Source organism: Coregonus lavaretus, assembly GCF_964263955.1.
Source record: "Coregonus lavaretus genome assembly, chromosome: 7".
Lineage (NCBI taxonomy): Eukaryota > Metazoa > Chordata > Actinopteri > Salmoniformes > Salmonidae > Coregonus > Coregonus lavaretus.
Window position 1 is genome coordinate 5,542,221 of NC_139994.1, and position 19,373 is coordinate 5,561,593.

At 49.2% G+C, this 19,373-nt stretch overlaps 1 protein-coding gene across 1 annotated transcript; it reads right to left on the reverse strand.

Moving 5' to 3' along the window:
* Positions 1-149: 149 nt before the first annotated feature.
* Positions 150-9,954, reverse strand: LOC311131857 (tumor protein D52-like; the record flags this gene model as incomplete). Its single annotated transcript, XM_084164985.1, has 5 exons — positions 150-180; positions 3,589-3,690; positions 4,305-4,453; positions 4,560-4,684; positions 9,822-9,954. The coding sequence occupies 5 exons, from the start codon at positions 9,952-9,954 to the stop codon at positions 150-152; spliced, it is 540 nt and encodes a 179-aa protein (XP_084021111.1).
* Between the last annotated feature and the right edge of the window lie 9,419 nt (positions 9,955-19,373).

Sequence of the window (19,373 nt, forward strand, 5' to 3'; positions counted from 1 at the left end):
AGAGAGAGAGAGAGAGAGAGAGAGAGAGAGAGAGAGAGAGAGAGAGAGAGAGAGAGCGCTCCACAAGACTGCCTGGAGAGTAATGATCTTAGCAGCATCCAAAATGACTTTGTATGGATTGACTGACTAACGGCACTAGCGGGACAGTCTTACCCAAACGAATTGGAAATAGACTGCAATCTGTAAAGGCCAAGTATTGTATTAAAGACATGTACAGAGAATGACCAATGAAGATGAGATAGATTAGTGTGTGTGTTCTCCCTGCCTGACACTTCAGTCTCCACTCTCTACTTTATAGAAATCAGTACCAAACTTCAGGGAGAAGCTTAGCTTACACTTATCTGTCAATACTTCCATATTGTTGCAAATTCAGCGTTATTTGGATATGGGCTTCATGTTAATACAGTACAGTGTATTCTGAAAGTATTCAGATCCCTTCACTTTTTCCACATTTTGTTACGTTAAAGCCTTATTCTAAAATTGATTAAATTGTTTTTTTCCTCATCAATCTACACACAATACCCCATAATAAAAAAACGAAATACCACATTTACATAAGTATTCAGATCCTTTACTCAGTACTTTGTTGAAGCGCCTTTGGCAGCGATTACAGCCTCAAGTCTTCTTGGGTATGACGCTACAAGCTTGGCACACCTGTATTTGGGGAGTTTCTCCCATTCTTCTCTGCAGATCCTCTCAAGCTCTGTCAGGTTGAATGGGGAGCGTCGCTGCACAGCTATTTTCAGGTCTCTCCAGAGATGTTCGATCGGGTTCAAGTCCGGGCTCTGGCTGGGCCACTCAAGGACATTCAGTCTGAGCGCTCTGGAGCAGGTTTTCATCAAGGACCTCTCTGTACTTTGCTCCGTTCATCTTTCCCTCGATCCTGACTAGTCTCCCAATCCCTGCCGCTGAAAAACATCCCAACAGCATGATGCTGCCACCACAATACTTCACCGTAGGGATGGTATTGGCCAGGTGATGAGCGGTGCCTAGTTTCCTCCAGACGTGACGCTTGGCATTCAGGCTAAAGACTTCAATCTTGGTTTCATTAGACCAGAGAATCTTGTTTCTCATGGTCTGAGAGTCCTTTAGGTGCCTTTTGGCAAACTCCAAGCGGGCTGTCATGTGCCTTTTACTGAGGAGGGGCTTCCATCTGGCCAAATAAACGCCTGATTGGTGGAGTGTTGCAGAGATGGTTGTCCTTCTGGAAGGTTTTCCCATCTCCACAGAGGAACTCTGGAGCTCTGTCAGATTGACCATTGGGTTCTTGGTCACCTCCCTGACCAAGGCCCTTCTCCCCCAATTGCTCAGTTTGGCCGGGCGGCCAGCTCTAGGAAGAGTCTTAGTGGTTCCAAACTTTTTAATTTAAGAATGATGGGAGGCCACTGTGTTCTTGGGACCATCAATGCTGCAGAAATGTTTTGGTACCCTTCCCCAGATCTGTGCCTCGACACAATCCTGTCTCAGAGCTCTACGGACAATTCCTTCGACCTCATGGCTTGGTTTTTGCTCTGACATTCACTCTCAACTGTGGGACCTTGTATAGACAGGTGTGTGCCTTTCCAAATCATGTCCAATCAATTACATTTACCACAGGTGGACTCCAATCAAGTTGTAATAACATCTCAAGGATGATCAATGGAAACAGGATGCATCTGAACTCAGTATCAAGTCTCATAGCAAAGGGTCTGAATACTTATGAAAATAAGTTATTTTATTTTTATTCTTTGATGTGCAGAAAATTCTCAAAACCTGTTTTCGCTTTGTAATTATGGGGTATTCTGTGTAGATTGATGAGGAATAAGGCTTTAACCTAACAAAATCTGGGAAAGGGTCTGAATAATTTCCAAATGCACTGTATATCAGCAGTACTAGCTAGTATTATTAGTACAGGGATGTTAGTAGTGGACACATCACATTTTATTCCAATGTGTCTCATTGGTGCTAATGACCAAGGGAGGGCCAGGCTGGGGTAGAGGTGGCTGGGTAGAGGGTAGAGGGTAGAGGTGGCTGGGTAGAGGATAGAGGTGGCTGGGGTAGAGGGTAGAGGTGGCTGGGGTAGAGGTGGCTGGGGTAGAGGGTAGAGGTGGCTGGGTAGAGGATAGAGGTGGCTGGGGTAGAGGGTAGAGGTGGCTGGGTAGAGGATAGAGGTGGCTGGGGTAGAGGGTAGAGGTGGCTGGGGTAGAGGATAGAGGTGGCTGGGTATATGGTAGCGGTGGCTGGTGTAGAGGGTAGAGGTGGCTGGGGTAGAGGGTAGAGGTGGCTGGGGTAGAGGGTAGAGGTGGCTGGGGTAGAGGGTAGAGGTGGCTGGGGTAGAGGGTAGAGGTGGCTGGGGTAGAGGGTAGAGGTGGCTGGGGTAGAGGATAGAGGTGGCTGGGTATATGGTAGCGGTGGCTGGTGTAGAGGGTAGAGGTGGCTGAAGTAGAGGGTAGAGGTGGCTGGGTAGATGGTAAAGGTTGCTGGGATAGAGGGTAGAGGTGGATGGGTAGAGGGTAGAGATGGCTGAAGTAGAGGGTAGAGGTGGCTGAAGTAGAGAGGGTAGAGGTGGCTGGGTAGAGGGTAGAGATGGCTGGGTAGATGGTAAAGGTTGCTGGGATAGAGGGTAGGTTGCCGGTTAGAGGGTAGAGGTGGCTGGGGTAGAGGGTAGAGGTGGCTGGGGTAGAGGGTAGAAATGGCTGAAGTAGAGGGTAGAGATGGCTGAAGTAGAGGGTAGAGATGGCTGAAGTAGAGGGTAGAGGTGGCTGGGGTAGAGGGTAGAGGTGGCTGGGTAGAGGGTAGGTTGCCGGTTAGAGGGTAGAGGTGGCTGAGGTAGAGGGTAGAGGTGGCTGGGGTAGAGGGTAGAGGTGGCTGGGGTAGAGGGTAGAGGTGGCTGGGGTAGAGGTGGCTGAGGTAGAGGGTAGAGGTGGCTGGGGTAGAGGTGGCTGGGGTAGAGGGTAGAGGTGGCTGGGGTAGAGGTGGCTGAGGTAGAGGGTAGAGGTGGCTGGGGTAGAGGTGGCTGGGGTAGAGGGTAGAGGTGGCTGGGGTAGAGGGTAGAGGTGGCTGGGGTAGAGGGTAGGTTGCCGGTTAGAGGGTAGAGGTGGCTGGGGTAGTGGGTAGAGGTGGCTGGGTAGAGGTGTCTGGGGTAGAGGGTAGAGGTGTCTGGGGTAGAGGGTAGAGGTGTCTGGGGTAGAGGGTAGAGGTGGCTGGGGTAGAGGGTAGGTTGCCGGTTAGAGGGTAGAGGTGTCTGGGGTAGAGGTGGCTGGGTAGAGGTGGCTGGGGTAGAGGGTAGAGGTGTCTGGGGTAGAGGGTAGAGGTGTCTGGGGTAGAGGGTAGAGGTGTCTGGGGTAGAGGGTAGAGGTGTCTGGGGTAGAGGGTAGAGGTGGCTGGGTAGAGGGTAGGTTGCCGGTTAGAGGGTAGAGGTGGCTGGGGTAGTGGGTAGAGGTGGCTGGGTAGAGGTGGCTGGGGTAGAGGGTAGAGGTGTCTGGGGTAGAGGGTAGAGGTGTCTGGGGTAGAGGGTAGAGTTGGCTGGGGTAGTGGGTAGAGGTGGCTGGGGTAGAGGGTAGAGGTGGCTGGGGTAGAGGGTAGAGGTGGCTGGGTAGAGGTGGTTACCTGACGTCCTCAAACTTCCTGCTGATGGCTGAGCCCATGTTGGTGAAGGCTGCTGTGGCCTTATGACCGGCCATGGACAGGCCCTCTGACGTCTTCTTATAGCTGTATAGAGAGAGAGTCATTTCCCCAAATTTTCAAACACCTCTCTGATGAGAATAGGCTACCCGTCCTGTTCGGGGATTAAGCAGAGAGCTGTGGTTGGCAGCACACTACATTGCTGCCTGCCATAAGATGAGGGACAGTGTCTGACAGACCAACCAACCTGCACATGTCCTCTATATTGTTATTGTTCAATGGTTATTTTGACCCTTGGTTATTGTTGTTACTGTTGTCCCGTTGACAATATTGATTATTATTATTAATTATGTTAATATTGTAAATCTCCAATGTAAACTTTGGCAATATGTATATTGTTACGTCATGCCAATAAAGCAAATTGAATTGAATTGAATTGAGAGGGAGAGAGGGGAATAAGAGCACAATGGAGAATAGAGGGAGTGAATATGCAAAAGAGGTGCAAGAGAGAAAGATGGAGAGAAATGATAAGAGGGAGAGGTGAGATGAAATGATTAAGTATGAGAAAGAAAGAAGAGAGTATGTACACATTCATTCCCCCCTCTGACTAGTCAGCATGTGAGAGCTGACTCTGCAGAACAGTGTGTGTGTGTGTGTGTGTGTGTGTGTGTGTGTGTGTGTGTGTGTGTACAGCCACGTACGCCGTAGAGGTGGTGACCTCTTGCCAGCTCTTGCTGAGGTTCTGTTTGAGCTCGTTGAGAGGAGTGATGCCCAGCTTCCTCTTGATGTCTGCCAACTGGTTCTCCTTAGTTGTCAGCACCTGAGACAGAGTCAAGATCTCATCCTCCACCTTCGAGAGATATGGAGAAAGACAGGGAGACCTGGTGAGACGTGGTGGGAGAAAAGGCATTGGCTCTGGAGGCTAAAGAAACTCTTTAGGTCTCAGGAAAGGTTACCCTGAGCAGCTCCCCTCGTAGCTCCTCCTGCTCCTCCTCTGTCAGGGTGGGGATGGAAGGGGACACGGTCACTGACGTGACTGCATCCTCCCCTACCTCTGGGATAGAGTCTGGTCTCACAGCACCTGGAGAGAGGGAGAGGGGAGAGAGGGGAGAGAGAGAGAGAGAGAGAGAGTTAAGAGAGATATCCTCACACTCAAAGGATTTCCTATCCTCAAAGGCATAGTAGGACCATACCAACATTAGCTGTCAACCTGAGTCGTATCTCTCCTTCTGAAGAGGAGGAAGAGGAAGAAGACATAAAGAAAAGATAGTCCACAGGGGGTGGAGGATGAGAGTTGGGAGGACCAGCTAGATTAAGAGATAGCCTTTGAAGATGGATACTAGCCCAAGGGGACACACACATACACACGCAATCGCACACACTTGCATGCAATCGCACACACATATACGCTATCACGCACACACGCAATATTGTTGTCCCACCACTGCTTGGATGTCTGACACTCAGCCTTGAGCAGGCCAGTCATGGCTGTACGCTGTAGGAAAAACAACACATGAATAGCCAAACTTTCTGGATGGAGCCATTCTGAGACTTGACAGCAGGAGAGAAAAACAGAGGTAGTTCAGAACAGAGCTGTTAATCAACAAGACACAAAAAGTCTGCAAGTGGAATAACAACTCCAATAACTAATTATCTTACTAGGTAACTAATATGCTCTACTGTACAGTCAATATGACATTTTGCTGATGCACTGTCCTAACTTTCTCTGATTGGAGAAATATAGTTTTGGCCTGTGTAGTGTGAATCATGGATTTGATACACTACATGACCAATATTATGTGGACACCTGCTTGTTGAAATCATTGGCATTAATATGGAGTTGGTACCCCCTTTAATGCTAGAACAGCACTCTTCTGGGAAGGCTTTCAACTAGATGTTGGAACATTGCTGCAGGGACTTGCTTCCATTCAGCCACAAGAGCATTAGTGAGGTCGGGCACTGATGTTGGGCGATTAGGCCTGGTTCAGTCGGCGTTCCAATTCATCCCAAAGGTGTTCGATGGGATTGAGGTCAGGGCTTTGTGCAGGCCAGTCAAGTTCTTCCACATCGATCACCGACAAACCATTTCTGTATGGACCTCGCTTTGTGCACGGGGGCATTGTCATGCGGAAACAGGAAAGGGCCTTCCCCAAACTGTTGCCACAAAGTTGGAAGCACAGAATCGTCTAGAATGTCCTTGTATGCTGTAGCGTTAAGATTTCCCTTCACTGGAACTAAGGGGCCTAGCCCAAACCATGAAAACAGCCCCAGACCATTATTCTACCTCCACCAAACTTTACAGTTGGCACTATGCATTCGGGCAGGTAGCATTCTCCTGGCATCCCCCAAGCCCAGATTCTGTCGGACTGCCAGAAGGTGAAGCGTGATTCATCACTCCAGAGAATGCGTTTCCACTGCTCCAGAGTCCAATCGGGCGAGCTTTACACCACTCCAGCCGACGCTTGGCATTGCGCGTGGTGATCTTAGGCTTGTGTGCGGCTGCTCGGCCATGGAAACCATTTCATGAAGCTCCCGACGAACAGTTCTTGTGCTGATGTTGCTTCCAGAGGCAGTTTGGAACTCGGTAGTGAGTGTTGCATGCGAGGACAGATGATTTTTACACGCTACACGCTTCAGCACTCTGTGGTCCCGTTCTGATTAGGGTTCGACAACTCTTGTTATGGTTACAGTAGTTCCCTGTAGTTGATTATGGTTAGATAACTGTTCTTATGGTTACAGTAGTTCATATACAGAATCACAGCTGGCATGGATCTGTGGATGGTACCTGTATGGATGGTAGTTGATTGGCTCAGTACCCTATGGTTTCGATTGCCATTTATGAAAATATGACGAAATGTGGTTGGAACTACTTGATACTAAACCAGAGATGTATCTGACTTAAATGAGATGGAATTACCTTATTTTCCTTAGTGCTTGGTCGACCACACTATCACCTCCTCACCTCCCCCTACATTCCTACAGCCAGACACTTCCATCTCCTCCTCACATTCCCAACATATTTCCAGAGTTGATAGAGATGACAAGTCCCCTGTAGCTCAGTTGGTAGAGCATGGCGCTTGCAACGCCAGGTTTGTGGGTTCGTTTCCCACGGGGGGCCAGTATGAAAATGTATGCACTCACTAACTGTAAGTCGCTCTGGATAAGAGCGTCTGCTAAATGACTACAATGTAAATGTCATAGACTGTTCTCTCTGCTACCACACGGCAAGCAGTACCGGAGCACCAAGTCTAGGTCCAAAAGGCTCCTTAACAGCTTCTACCCCCAAGCCATAAGACTGCTGAACAATTAATCAAAATGATTTTGTTATGCAGTTCTTAAGTAGCCCCTATGTAGCCTTCAAAGTGTTACCAAGTGGTGTTTGTTATCTACTGTCTGGTGGGCTGTTCAGGATCAGGAGTAACAGGATGTGCTACGCCACCAATCCATCCTTTTTGACTTGAACAGCTAGTTCCAGGGTAAGGGACAGTGCTGGAAATAAGACAAAAACAGAGTGAAGAAGAGCAACTTTCGCACGAATAGGCTACAGAACAGACTGGCTGGTCTCAATAGGCTACAGAACAGACTGGCTGGTCTCAATAGGCTACAGAACAGACTGGCTGGTCTCAATAGGCTACGGAACAGACTGGCTGGTCTCAATAGGCTACAGAACAGAATGGCTGGTCTCAATAGGCTACAGAACAGACTGGCTGGTCTCAATAGGCTACAGAACAGACTGGCTGGTCTCAATAGGCTACAGAACAGACTGGCTGGTTTCAATAGGCTACAGAACAGACTGGCTGGTCTCAATAGGCTACAGAACAGACTGGCTGGTCTCAATAGGCTACAGAACAGACTGGCTGGTCTCAATAGGCTACAGAACAGACTGGCTGGTCTCAATAGGCTACAGAACAGACTGGCTGGTCTCAATAGGCTACAGAACAGACTGGCTGGTCTCAATAGGCTACAGAACAGACTGGCTGGTCTCAATAGGCTACAGAACAGACTGGCTGGTCTCAATAGGCTACAGAACAGACTGGCTGGTCTCAATAGGCTACAGAACAGACTGGCTGGTCTCAATAGGCTACAGAACAGACTGGCTGGTCTCAATAGGCTACAGAACAGACTGGCTGGTCTCAAGAGGGATTATTAACAAGTAGAAGCATGCTCATCAATGTTGCTCAAAATACCGTCAATCTAACAGAAATCTACCCAATTTGGAATATCAAAATCATAATCACATTTCCATGAGAAATTGTGTAGACCGATGCTTAATGAAATGATAGAAAATGCTCAAGACGTATTTATACTCTCACCTCTTCTTGGCCTCTCCCTTTCTATTGTCTCTCTCTCCCTCCCCACTCCACCTCCTCCCTCCGCCTCCTCTTGATGACGAGGCAGTGCCACTCAGGTGTCACTGCTGACAGTGACGGATCTGTGTAACCTACACCACCATCGCAGATCATTGGGGTTCCTACCTTATATGGCCTAGAGTCCTTGGTTTCTGTACTGACAACAGACTCAGGGTCAGTTCCTATTTAACTCTCTCAAACCAGGAAATGAACTGAAATTGAATCAATTTCAAAAAAGAAAGTATATTATTTTTAATAACGGTTTTTTTCTTCAATGCATGAGTTTTCTAGCCTATATCCCTGAACTGTGTTGACTGCTGTCAATCCATCATGACTTCTGCCGCGTTCAAAACAACTGGAAACTCGGAACTGGGAAATCTCAGACTTCAGTGAGTTCAAGACAACAGGAAACTCTGAAAAAAAATAGCTCCGACTGGGTAAATACAGAAAATAATTTTGAACGGTCATCCAACTCGGAATTCCAGGTCGGGAACTCGGGCCTCTTTCTAGAGCCCACAAGATGGACCGCCGCGCCACCTTCCTGTTCAAGTGAGTACAGCACAACAAGGTGAGTCCAAAAATGTCTTGTATGCTGCTGCATAAATGATGTAATATGCCAAAACATTGGGACAATGACCCAAAACACACGGCCAAGGCAACAAAGGAGTGGCTCAAGAAGAAGCACATTAAGGTCCTGGAGTGGCCTAGCCAGTCTCCAGACCTTAATCCCATAGAAAATCTGTGGAGGGAGCTGAAGGTTCGAGTTGCCAAACGTGTGCAAACCTGGTGGCCAATTACAAGAAACGTCTGACCTCTGTAATTGCCAACAAGGGTTTTGCCACCAAGTACTAAGTCATGTTTTGCAGAGGGGTCAAATACTTATTTCCCTCTGAGTCAACTACTCACCACATTATATGCACTGCAGTGCTAGCTAGGTGTAGCTTATGCTTTCAGTACTAGATTCATTCTCTGATCCTTTGATTGGTTGGACAACTTGTCAGTTCATGCTGCAAGAGCTCTGATAGGTTGGAGGACGTCCTCCGGAAGTTGTCATAATTACTGTGTAAGTCTATAGTAGGGGGTGAGAACCATGAGCCTCCTAGGTTTTGTATTGAAGTCAATGTACCCAGAGGAGGACAGAAACTAGCTGTCCTCCGGCTACACCATGGTGTTACCCTACAGAGTGCTGTTGAGGCTACTGTAGACCTTCATTGCAAAACAGTGTGTTTTAATCAATTATTTGGTGACATTAATATATTTAGTACAGTTTTATCTAAATAGGATAACTTTATTAATGTTTCACAATTTGTATTTTTATGAAATTCACTGAGGATGGTCCTCCCCTTCCTCCTCTGAGGAGCCTCCACTGGATGGCACTGCCAGCATAGTTAAGAGTCACATAAACTCTTTGTTATACATTATCTGACTAATATTTCTTTAAATGGATTTGCCTGTGATACCAGCCTTGTAGAGTATTTCTCATGGCTTGACCAAGCTCCAGTTCAACACTCTTAAACCGCTCTAGGTTTGATGACACCACTTTAGGTTTGAAACCATTCTAGGTTTCTTTCTAGGAGTGTGTTCATTGTGGTCTTGTCAGAACCAACCTTGGTCTGTTTGACATCTGCTCCAGACAGCCCCTCGTATTGAACAGCAAAAGTACGCAGACACACGCACACACAGTGCCCCCCGCCCACACTCTCATAAATCAAGAAACACAAATGATCCATCCCCCTCTCTCTCTCGCGCTCTCTCTCACATGCCCCCTCCCACCCCATCTATCTCTTGTTCTCTTTCCAAACACCCTATCCACACCCTAGAACAAATACAAACTTCTTCACTCACTCCCCCACACACTCCTCTGGTTACCTCTGGCTCTGACAGTCACTTGCGGTGAGCCCGGTGGTGTTACATTGAAGCTGGGAGACAGATAGAGGTAGCTGCTATTCACCCCCTGCTCAAAGTCAAATGGGGACTTGTATTCCTGCTCCAGAGGGTCCATGGCTGTTGCCTGGCTGGGTTAGGTGGCTGGCTAGCTGGCTGGGCTCCCACTGCAACGACTCATAGGTCCCCGTTGACACTAATTGCCTGCATGTGATAGGGCGCGTGCAGCTGGGGTACAGCTCACTCACTGCTCTGATTGTCCTCTCCTGTCTCCTGGTCTGCTAGCGCACGGCGCTTCTGTGTTGTGTGTGTGTCAGTGTTATGTGACAGCGTGTGTGTGTGTGTTTTGTGACAGTGTGTCGTGTGGGTTATATGTCAGTATGTGTGTGTTCCTGTCGGACAGACAGACAGCTCCAGCCAAGGTTAGCCTCCTAGCCTGTCTGTCTGTCTCTGGGTCTGTCTGTCTGTCTCTGGGTCTGTCTGTCTGTCTCTGGGTCTGTCTTTCTGCTGCAGGCTCATATGACAAGCAGCCAGACAGGCAGGCCGAGGCGGCATCACGACAGTCGTTCTGTAGTGTTAATGAGTTACCTTCCCTTTCCTCTTCGCTCTCTGTTGACGCTGCAATCACCAACAGTCAGTCACTCCCAGTGCCCCGGTAACTAGGCTTGTCTGTTGTAAATAATCCCAAAGGCCACTGGTGGATTGCTGCCATCCACAGATTCAGATTCTGCAGAATCAGGAGGTTTTCACAGTAAAAGAGCATGATGCTAGGCTAGCTAGCGTTTATGGCGTGCAGGAGCGCTTCTGTGATGATTACACCCATCTTCTAGCTCCAGCTCCAGTATCCAGCTCTGGTCATTCTCATTTACATTTACATTTACGTCATTTAGCAGACGCTCTTATCCAGAGCGACTTACAGTTAGTGAGTGCATACATTTTTATTTTTTATACTGGAATCGAACCCACAACCCTGGCGTTGCAAATGCCATGCTCTACCAACTGAGCTACATCCCTGCCGGCCATTCCCTCCCCTACCCTGGACGACGCTGGGCCAATTGTGCGCCGCCCCACGGGTCTCCCGGTCGCGGCCGGCTACGACAGAGCCTGGATTCGAACCAGGATCTCTAGTGCCACAGCTAGCACTGCGATGCAGTGCCTTAGACCACTGCGCCACTCTCCCCCTCTCATCCCTCCCTCCGTTGCCCACCCCTGCCATCTAAGGAAATACGAGGTGCCATTTGTTGGTTGGTCACATGACATGCCCAGGCCCGGGATAGGGCAGGCCCGTGAGATGGAAGCAAGCGTAATCTGCAGTGTCCCAGATTATAGTGAGCCGCTAATCCAGTTCAGACTGTCCAGCAGGGAGCTACGTTGTACTGTTACTGCACAGAGAGAGCAGGGAGCTACGCTGTACTGTTACTGTACAGAGAGAGCAGGGAGCTACGCTGTACTGTTACTGTACAGAGAGAGCAGGGAGCTACGCTGTACTGTTACTGTACAGAGAGAGCAGGGAGCTACGCTGTACTGTTACTGTACAGAGAGAGCAGGGAGCTACGCTGTACTGTTACCGTACAGAGAGAGCAGGGAGCTACGCTGTACTGTTACTGTACAGAGAGAGCAGGGAGCTACGCTGTACTGTTACTGTACAGAGAGAGCAGGGAGCTACGCTGTACTGTTACTGCACAGAGAGAGCAGGGAGCTACGCTGTACTGTTACTGCACAGAGAGAGCAGGGAGCTACGCTGTACTGTTACTGCACAGAGAAAGCAGGGAGCTACGTTGTACTGTTACTGCACAGAGAGAGCAGGGAGCTACGCTGTACTGTTACTGTACAGAGAGAGCAGGGAGCTACGCTGTACTGTTACTGTACAGAGAGAGCAGGGAGCTACGCTGTACTGTTACTGTACAGAGAGAGCAGGGAGCTACGCTGTACTGTTACTGTACAGAGAGAGCAGGGAGCTACGCTGTACTGTTACCGTACAGAGAGAGCAGGGAGCTACGCTGTACTGTTACTGTACAGAGAGAGCAGGGAGCTACGCTGTACTGTTACTGTACAGAGAGAGCAGGGAGCTACGCTGTACTGTTACTGCACAGAGAGAGCAGGGAGCTACGCTGTACTGTTACTGCACAGAGAGAGCAGGGAGCTACGCTGTACTGTTACTGCACAGAGAAAGCAGGGAGCTACGTTGTACTGTTACTGCACAGAGAGAGCAGGGAGCTACGCTGTACTGTTACTGTACAGAGAGAGCAGGGAGCTACGCTGTACTGTTACTGTACAGACAGAGCAGGGAGCTACGCTGTACTGTTACTGCACAGAGAAAGCAGGGAGCTACGTTGTACTGTTACTGCACAGAGAGAGCAGGGAGCTACGCTGTACTGTTACTGCACAGAAAGAGCAGGGAGCTACGCTGTACTGTTACTGTACAGACAGAGCAGGGAGCTACGCTGTACTGTTACTGCACAGAGAGAGCAGGGAGCTACGCTGTACTGTTACCGTACAGAGAGAGCAGGGAGCTACGCTGTACTGTTACCGTACAGAGAGAGCAGGGAGCTACGCTGTACTGTTACCGTACAGAGAGAGCAGGGAGCTACGCTGTACTGTTACCGTACAGAGAGAGCAGGGAGCTACGTTGTACTGTTACCGTACAGAGAGAGCAGGGAGCTACGCTGTACTGTTACCGTACAGAGAGAGCAGGGAGCTACGCTGTACTGTTACCGTACAGAGAGAGCAGGGAGCTACGTTGTACTGTTACCGTACAGAGAGAGCAGGGAGCTACGTTGTACTGTCCTACGCTGTACTGTTACTGCACAGAGAGAGCAGGGAGCTACGCTGTACTGTTACTGTACAGAGAGAGCAGGGAGCTACGCTGTACTGTTACTGTACAGAGAGAGCAGGGAGCTACGCTGTACTGTTACTGTACAGAGAGAGCAGGGAGCTACGCTGTACTGTTACTGTACAGAGAGAGCAGGGAGCTACGTTGTACTGTTACTGCACAGAGAGAGCAGGGAGCTACGTTGTACTGTTACTGCACAGAGAGAGCAGGGAGCTACGCTGTACTGTTACTGCACAGAGAGAGCAGGGAGCTACGTTGTACTGTTACTGCACAGAGAGAGCAGGGAGCTACGCTGTACTGTTACTGTACAGAGAGAGCAGGGAGCTACGCTGTACTGTTACTGTACAGAGAGAGCAGGGAGCTACGCTGTACTGTTACTGCACAGAGAGAGCAGGGAGCTACGCTGTACTGTTACTGTACAGAGAGAGCAGGGAGCTACGCTGTACTGTTACTGTACAGAGAGAGCAGGGAGCTACGCTGTACTGTTACTGCACAGAGAGAGCAGGGAGCTACGCTGTACTGTTACTGTACAGAGAGAGCAGGGAGCTACGCTGTACTGTTACTGCACAGAGAGAGCAGGGAGCTACGCTGTACTGTTACTGCACAGAGAGAGCAGGGAGCTACGTTGTACTGTTACTGTACAGACAGAGCAGGGAGCTACGCTGTACTGTTACTGAACAAAGAGCTGTGTGGAGAGAGCCGTATCCTTGCTGTCCTGTGCAAGTGAGAAAGTTACAGACGCACAAATATCATACCCCCAAGACATGCTAACCTCTCACCATTACAATAAAAGGGGAGGTTACATTTGTTGGGGAGGGGTATGATATTTGTGTGTCTGTAACTTTCTCACTCATCCTTATTCACGATTCATTCAGGATTATCCGTAATCATGGTAGCATCCACATGAATGTAGAAGTGTTTAGAAACACATTCTATTCTTATTTACAATAAAAGTGACTCCAAAATGACACAGTACATTATTTACCATTCATTTCCATTGGGCACAAAATAATCTGAAACACAACCAAAACAAACAGCAAGCATCCAACAAATGTGTAGTCACAAACTTGATGTTGTCACTGCGTGCTATGAATATGGGACCAAATACTTAACTTTTTATTACTTTAATACACATAAGTGAATTTGTCCCAAAACTTTTGATCCCCTAAAATGGTGGGGCTATGTACAAAAGGTGCTTTAATTTGTAAACGGTTCACCCGATATGGAAGGAAATACCTTCAAATTAAAGCTGACAGTCTGCACTTTAGCCTCATAGTCATTGTATAATTTCAGTACATTGCCAAAACAACAAAAGATGTGTCACTGTCCCAATACTTTTGGAGCTTCACTGTATTTAGTGATACTGATAGCCTATCCGGCACCTGCCAGGGTTTCCGTTAGGAAAATGTGGCACCGGACATTTGACTAGCAGCATTTTCAATTTACCGGACATTTGAGACATTTACCGGACCCATACACATACACATCAGGGTGTATAACCTGATCAGGGCGTCCACCCACGGTGCTCAGAATGACAGAAATCACATTTAGATGATGGTCATTCGTAATAACAGAACAGGCAACTCGAGGATGCAACGGTGTGCGTCCTTCTTACTGAATTCTGATGCGCATTTGAAGATGTTAATATACATCTTCAATAACTGTCCATAACTGTCCACATTTTACTTTTCCTCAGCCAACAAGACGAGTAACTAACAGCAAAATCACTAGCCTATGTCAATCTACTATCCCCCATAGTAGAAAAGTTGACCTGTTCTGTTGGTCAGCTTGTCGTTCTGCGCGACAAAGAAATAGCCTGTTCCAAACAGACTCTGGGACAGTTGTGGGAGGATAGATCCCAAAGTCATCCAACCAGTAGGCCTAGGCTACATAAAACAATAACTTTAAAAAGCAATGAGTCTGACTTTGTCTTGGTAAGAGACACGTGTGTTGGATTTTGAACTATATAAACTAGCCTGTAGATAACAGGGACTAGTGGAATATATGGAACAGTCTGTTACAGTATGGAAAGGCTGTGATCCAGTCTGGTTACAATGAGGCCTTACACTGCTTCCATTCATGCAAGTTCCTCACTGGCAGGCGCGCACACACACACACACACACACATACACACACACACACACACACACACACACACACACACACACACACACACATCAAGATCAAGGACAGGTTAACCTGGTCTCTTCATTCTCTCTGCAGTCAGTGTGAAGAATTTTATAGGTCCCGGATGTTTGCTTTCCTGACTGGTCCTTGTTGGCGGGCTGCCAAAGCATGCATCACTCAATAAGACGACATTACAGAACAGCCTAGAGACACGCGCGTAAACAAGCCTACATTAAAATACACAGCAACCATGGGTGATCTAACAGGGAAAGCCCCCCGTAAGATGAGTAGTCTCACTTCCTAACCAATTGTAGAACTGTACAATAGTTTTACCATTAGAGGAAATGGAGTAATAGACTGTTTTTGAATCCATGCAGCTTCTCCATTTAGGCATAGGTTTACTTCTTGATTCAACTCAAGTTGTTGTTTTTCCCCCCACCCCATCTCTCTTACTCAAAATGCTCAAGAAAGCAGAGCTGGCAACTTGAACCTTACCATCTACACCTAGAGCTCCCTAAAACAATACTGATGAAAGCAAAGGGTTTGAACTGACAAAGGAACGAGTGTCACTCTTCTTTGTGTGTTTCTCTGTTGCTTTAGGTTCCTGTTTCTCTTCTTCTCTCTGAAACAGGGACGTCAGTGTCTAACTTGACATCCATTTTACAACTGCCCAGCAGAGTTTGAACACAAACAAGGGCCATCATGATCAGACAGGAACAAAGACGTTCTTCAAGTGGTTAATACACCACAGCCTTTAGTCCATTAGTAGATTATTATCGACACACCGTGTCACATGGTGGAGGGGCCCAAACTGGAATCATCCGTGTCACATGGTGGAGGGGCCCAAACTGGAATCATCCGTGTCACATGGTGGAGGGGCCCAAACAGGAATCATCCGTGTCACATGGTGGAGGGGCCCAAACAGGAATCATCCGTGTCACATGGTGGAGGGGCCCAAACAGGAATCATCCGTGTCACATGGTGGAGGGGCCCAAACTGGAATCATCCGTGTCACATGGTGGAGGGGCCCAAACTGGAATCATCCGTGTCACATGGTGGAGGGGCCCAAACAGGAATCATCCGTGTCACATGGTGGAGGGGCCCAAACAGGAATCATCCGTGTCACATGGTGGAGGGGCCCAAACAGGAATCATCCGTGTCACATGGTGGAGGGGCCCAAACAGGAATCATCCGTGTCACATGGTGGAGGGGCCCAAACAGGAATCATCCGTGTCACATGGTGGAGGGGCCCAAACAGGAATCATCCGTGTCACATGGTGGAGGGGCCCAAACAGGAATCATCCGTGTCACATGGTGGAGGGGCCCAAACAGGAATCATCCGTGTCACATGGTGGAGGGGCCCAAACAGGAATCATCCGTGTCACATGATGGTGGAGGGGCCCAAACAGGAATCATCCGTGTCACATGATGGTGGAGGGGCCCAAACAGGAATCATCCGTGTCACACGATGGTGGAGGGGCCCAAACAGGAATCATCCGTGTCACATGATGGTGGAGGGGCCCAAACAGGAATCATCCGTGTCACATGATGGTGGTGGGGCCCAAACAGGAATCATCCGTGTCACATGATGGTGGTGGGGCCCAAACAGGAATCATCCGTGTCACATGATGGTGGTGGGGCCCAAACAGGAATCATCCGTGTCACATGGTGGTGGTGGGGCCCAAACTGGAATCATCCGTGTCACATGGTGGAGGGGCCCAAACAGGAATCATCCGTGTCACATGGTGGAGGGACCAAAACAGGAATCATCCGTGTCACATGGTGGAGGGGCCCAAACAGGAATCATCTGTGTCACATGATGGTGGTGAGGCCCAAACAGGAATCATCCGTGTCACATGATGGTGGTGGGGCCCAAACAGGAATAATCCGTGTCACATGATGGTCGTGGGGCCCAAACAGGAATCATCCATGTCACATGATGGTGGTGGGGCCCAAACAGGAATAATCCGTGTCACATGATGGTGGTGAGGCCCAAACAGGAATATTCCGTGTCACATGATGGTGGTGGGGCCCAAACAGGAATCATCCGTGTCACATGATGGAGGGGCCCAAACAGCACAGCTGTGGCTAGCCACAGTCAGTCATTGGCAGGATGGAAGCCAGACAGTGTGGAGACGAAGAGGCCAGGGATTTCTCCACACCTAAAGGGGGACATCAACCCATGACCATGTGACACTGCAGAGTGGTGAGCCCTGAGATTTCAAGTGTTATGATGGGGGCTCATCACCCCGTGGTAACCTACTAGAGAGTTTCTACTGAAGCACTTCAAGGATAAGAGGGGAGCTTTCATTGGGCTTAACATATATTTTTGTGGTGTAATCTCTGAGCTAGAAGTCTGATGCAGCTGCAGCTTCCTTTTTAGGCTTCACAAAAAAAAAAAACGTAATTCAGAGATGGCAATCATGGCCTTCTCCCTCCTTTGCCTTGGGCACGTTCCTTGCTCTACATGATTTTCTCAAGATTACTGATATTCTGAGAAGGAAACACACATATTTCTCCACTTGAACCCAAAAGGCAGCTGGGTTATTCAGTTTCACTTTTACAGCCAGGTCCCAGGTTTCCCCCCTCACTGTAATGTTAGTGTTTCCCCAGCCTCCCCTACAGCTGACTGTAATGTTAGTGTTCCCCCAGCCTCCCAGCCTCCCCTACAGCTGACTGTAATGTTAGTGTTCCCCCAGCCTCCCCTACAGCTGACTGTAATGTTAGTGTTTCCCCAGCCTCCCCTACAGCTGACTGTAATGTTAGTGTTTCCCCAGCCTCCCCTACAGCTGACTGTAATGTTAGTGTTTCCCCAGCCTCCCCTACAGCTGACTGTAATGTTAGTGTTCCCCCAGCCTCCCAGCCTCCCCTACAGCTGACTGTAATGTTAGTGTTCCCCCAGCCTCCCCTACAGCTGACTGTAATGTTAGTGTTCCCCCAGCCTCCCCTACAGCTGACTGTAATGTTAGTGTTCCCCCAGCCTCCCCTACAGCTGACTGTAATGTTAGTGTTCCCCCAGCCTCCCCTACAGCTGACTGTAATGTTAGTGTTCCCCCAGCCTCCCCTACAGCTGACTGTAATGTTAGTGTTCTCCCAGCCTCCCCTACAGCTGACTGTATTGTTAGTGTTCCCCCAGCCTCCCCTACAGCTGACTGTAATGTTAGTGTTCCCCCAGCCTCCCAGCCTCCCCTACAGCTGACTGTAATGTTAGTGTTCCCCCAGCCTCCCCTACAGCTGACTATAATGTTAGTGTTCCCCCAGCCTCCCAGCCTCCCCTACAGCTGACTGTAATGTTAGTGTTCTCCCAGCCTCCCCTACAGCTGACTGTAATGTTAGTGTTTCCCCAGCCTCCCCTACAGCTGACTGTAATGTTAGTGTTCCCCCAGCCTCCCCTACAGCTGACTATAATGTTAGTGTTCCCCCAGCCTCCCAGCCTCCCCTACAGCTGACTGTAATGTTAGTGTTCCCCCAGCCTCCCCTACAGCTGACTATAATGTTAGTGTTCCCCCAGCCTCCCCTACAGCTGACTGTAATATTAGTGTTCTCCCAGCCTCCCCTACAGCTGACTGTAATGTTAGTGTTCCCCCAGCCTCCCAGCCTCCCCTACAGCTGACTGTAATGTTAGTGTTCCCCCAGCCTCCCCTACAGCTGACTGTAATGTTAGTGTTCCCCCAGCCTCCCCTACAGCTGACTGTAATGTTAGTGTTTCCCCAGCCTCCCCTACAGCTGACTGTAATGTTAGTGTTCCCCCAGCCTCCCCTACAGCTGACTGTAATGTTAGTGTTTCCCCAGCCTCCCCTACAGCTGACTGTAATGTTAGTGTTCCCCCAGCCTCCCCTACAGCTGACTGTAATGTTAGTGTTCCCCCAGCCTCCCCTACAGCTGACTGTAATGTTAGTGTTCCCCCAGCCTCCCCTACAGCTGACTGTAATGTTAGTGTTCCCCCAGCCTCCCAGCCTCCCCTACAGCTGACTGTAATGTTAGTGTTCCCCCAGCCTCCCAGCCTCCCCTACAGCTGACTGTAATGTTAGTGTTCCCCCAGCCTCCCAGCCTCCCCTACAGCTGACTGTAATGTTAGTGTTCCCCCAGCCTCCCCTACAGCTGACTGTAATGTTAGTGTTCTCCCAGCCTCCCCTACAGCTGACTGTAATATTAGTGTTCCCCCAGCCTCCCCTACAGCTGACTGTAATGTTAGTGTTCCCCCAGCCTCCCAGCCTCCCCTACAGCTGACTGTAATGTTAGTGTTCCCCCAGCCTCCCCTACAGCTGACTGTAATGTTAGTGTTCCCCCAGCCTCCCAGCCTCCCCTACAGCTGACTGTAATGTTAGTGTTCCCCCAGCCTCCCAGCCTCCCCTACAGCTGACTGTAATGTTAGTGTTCCCCCAGCCTCCCAGCCTCCCAGCCTCCCCTACAGCTGACTGTAATGTTAGTGTTCTCCCAGCCTCCCCTACAGCTGACTGTAATGTTAGTGTTCCCCCAGCCTCCCAGCCTCCCCTACAGCTGACTGTAATGTTAGTGTTCTCCCAGCCTCCCAGCCTCCCCTACAGCTGACTGTAATGTTAGTGTTCTCCCAGCCT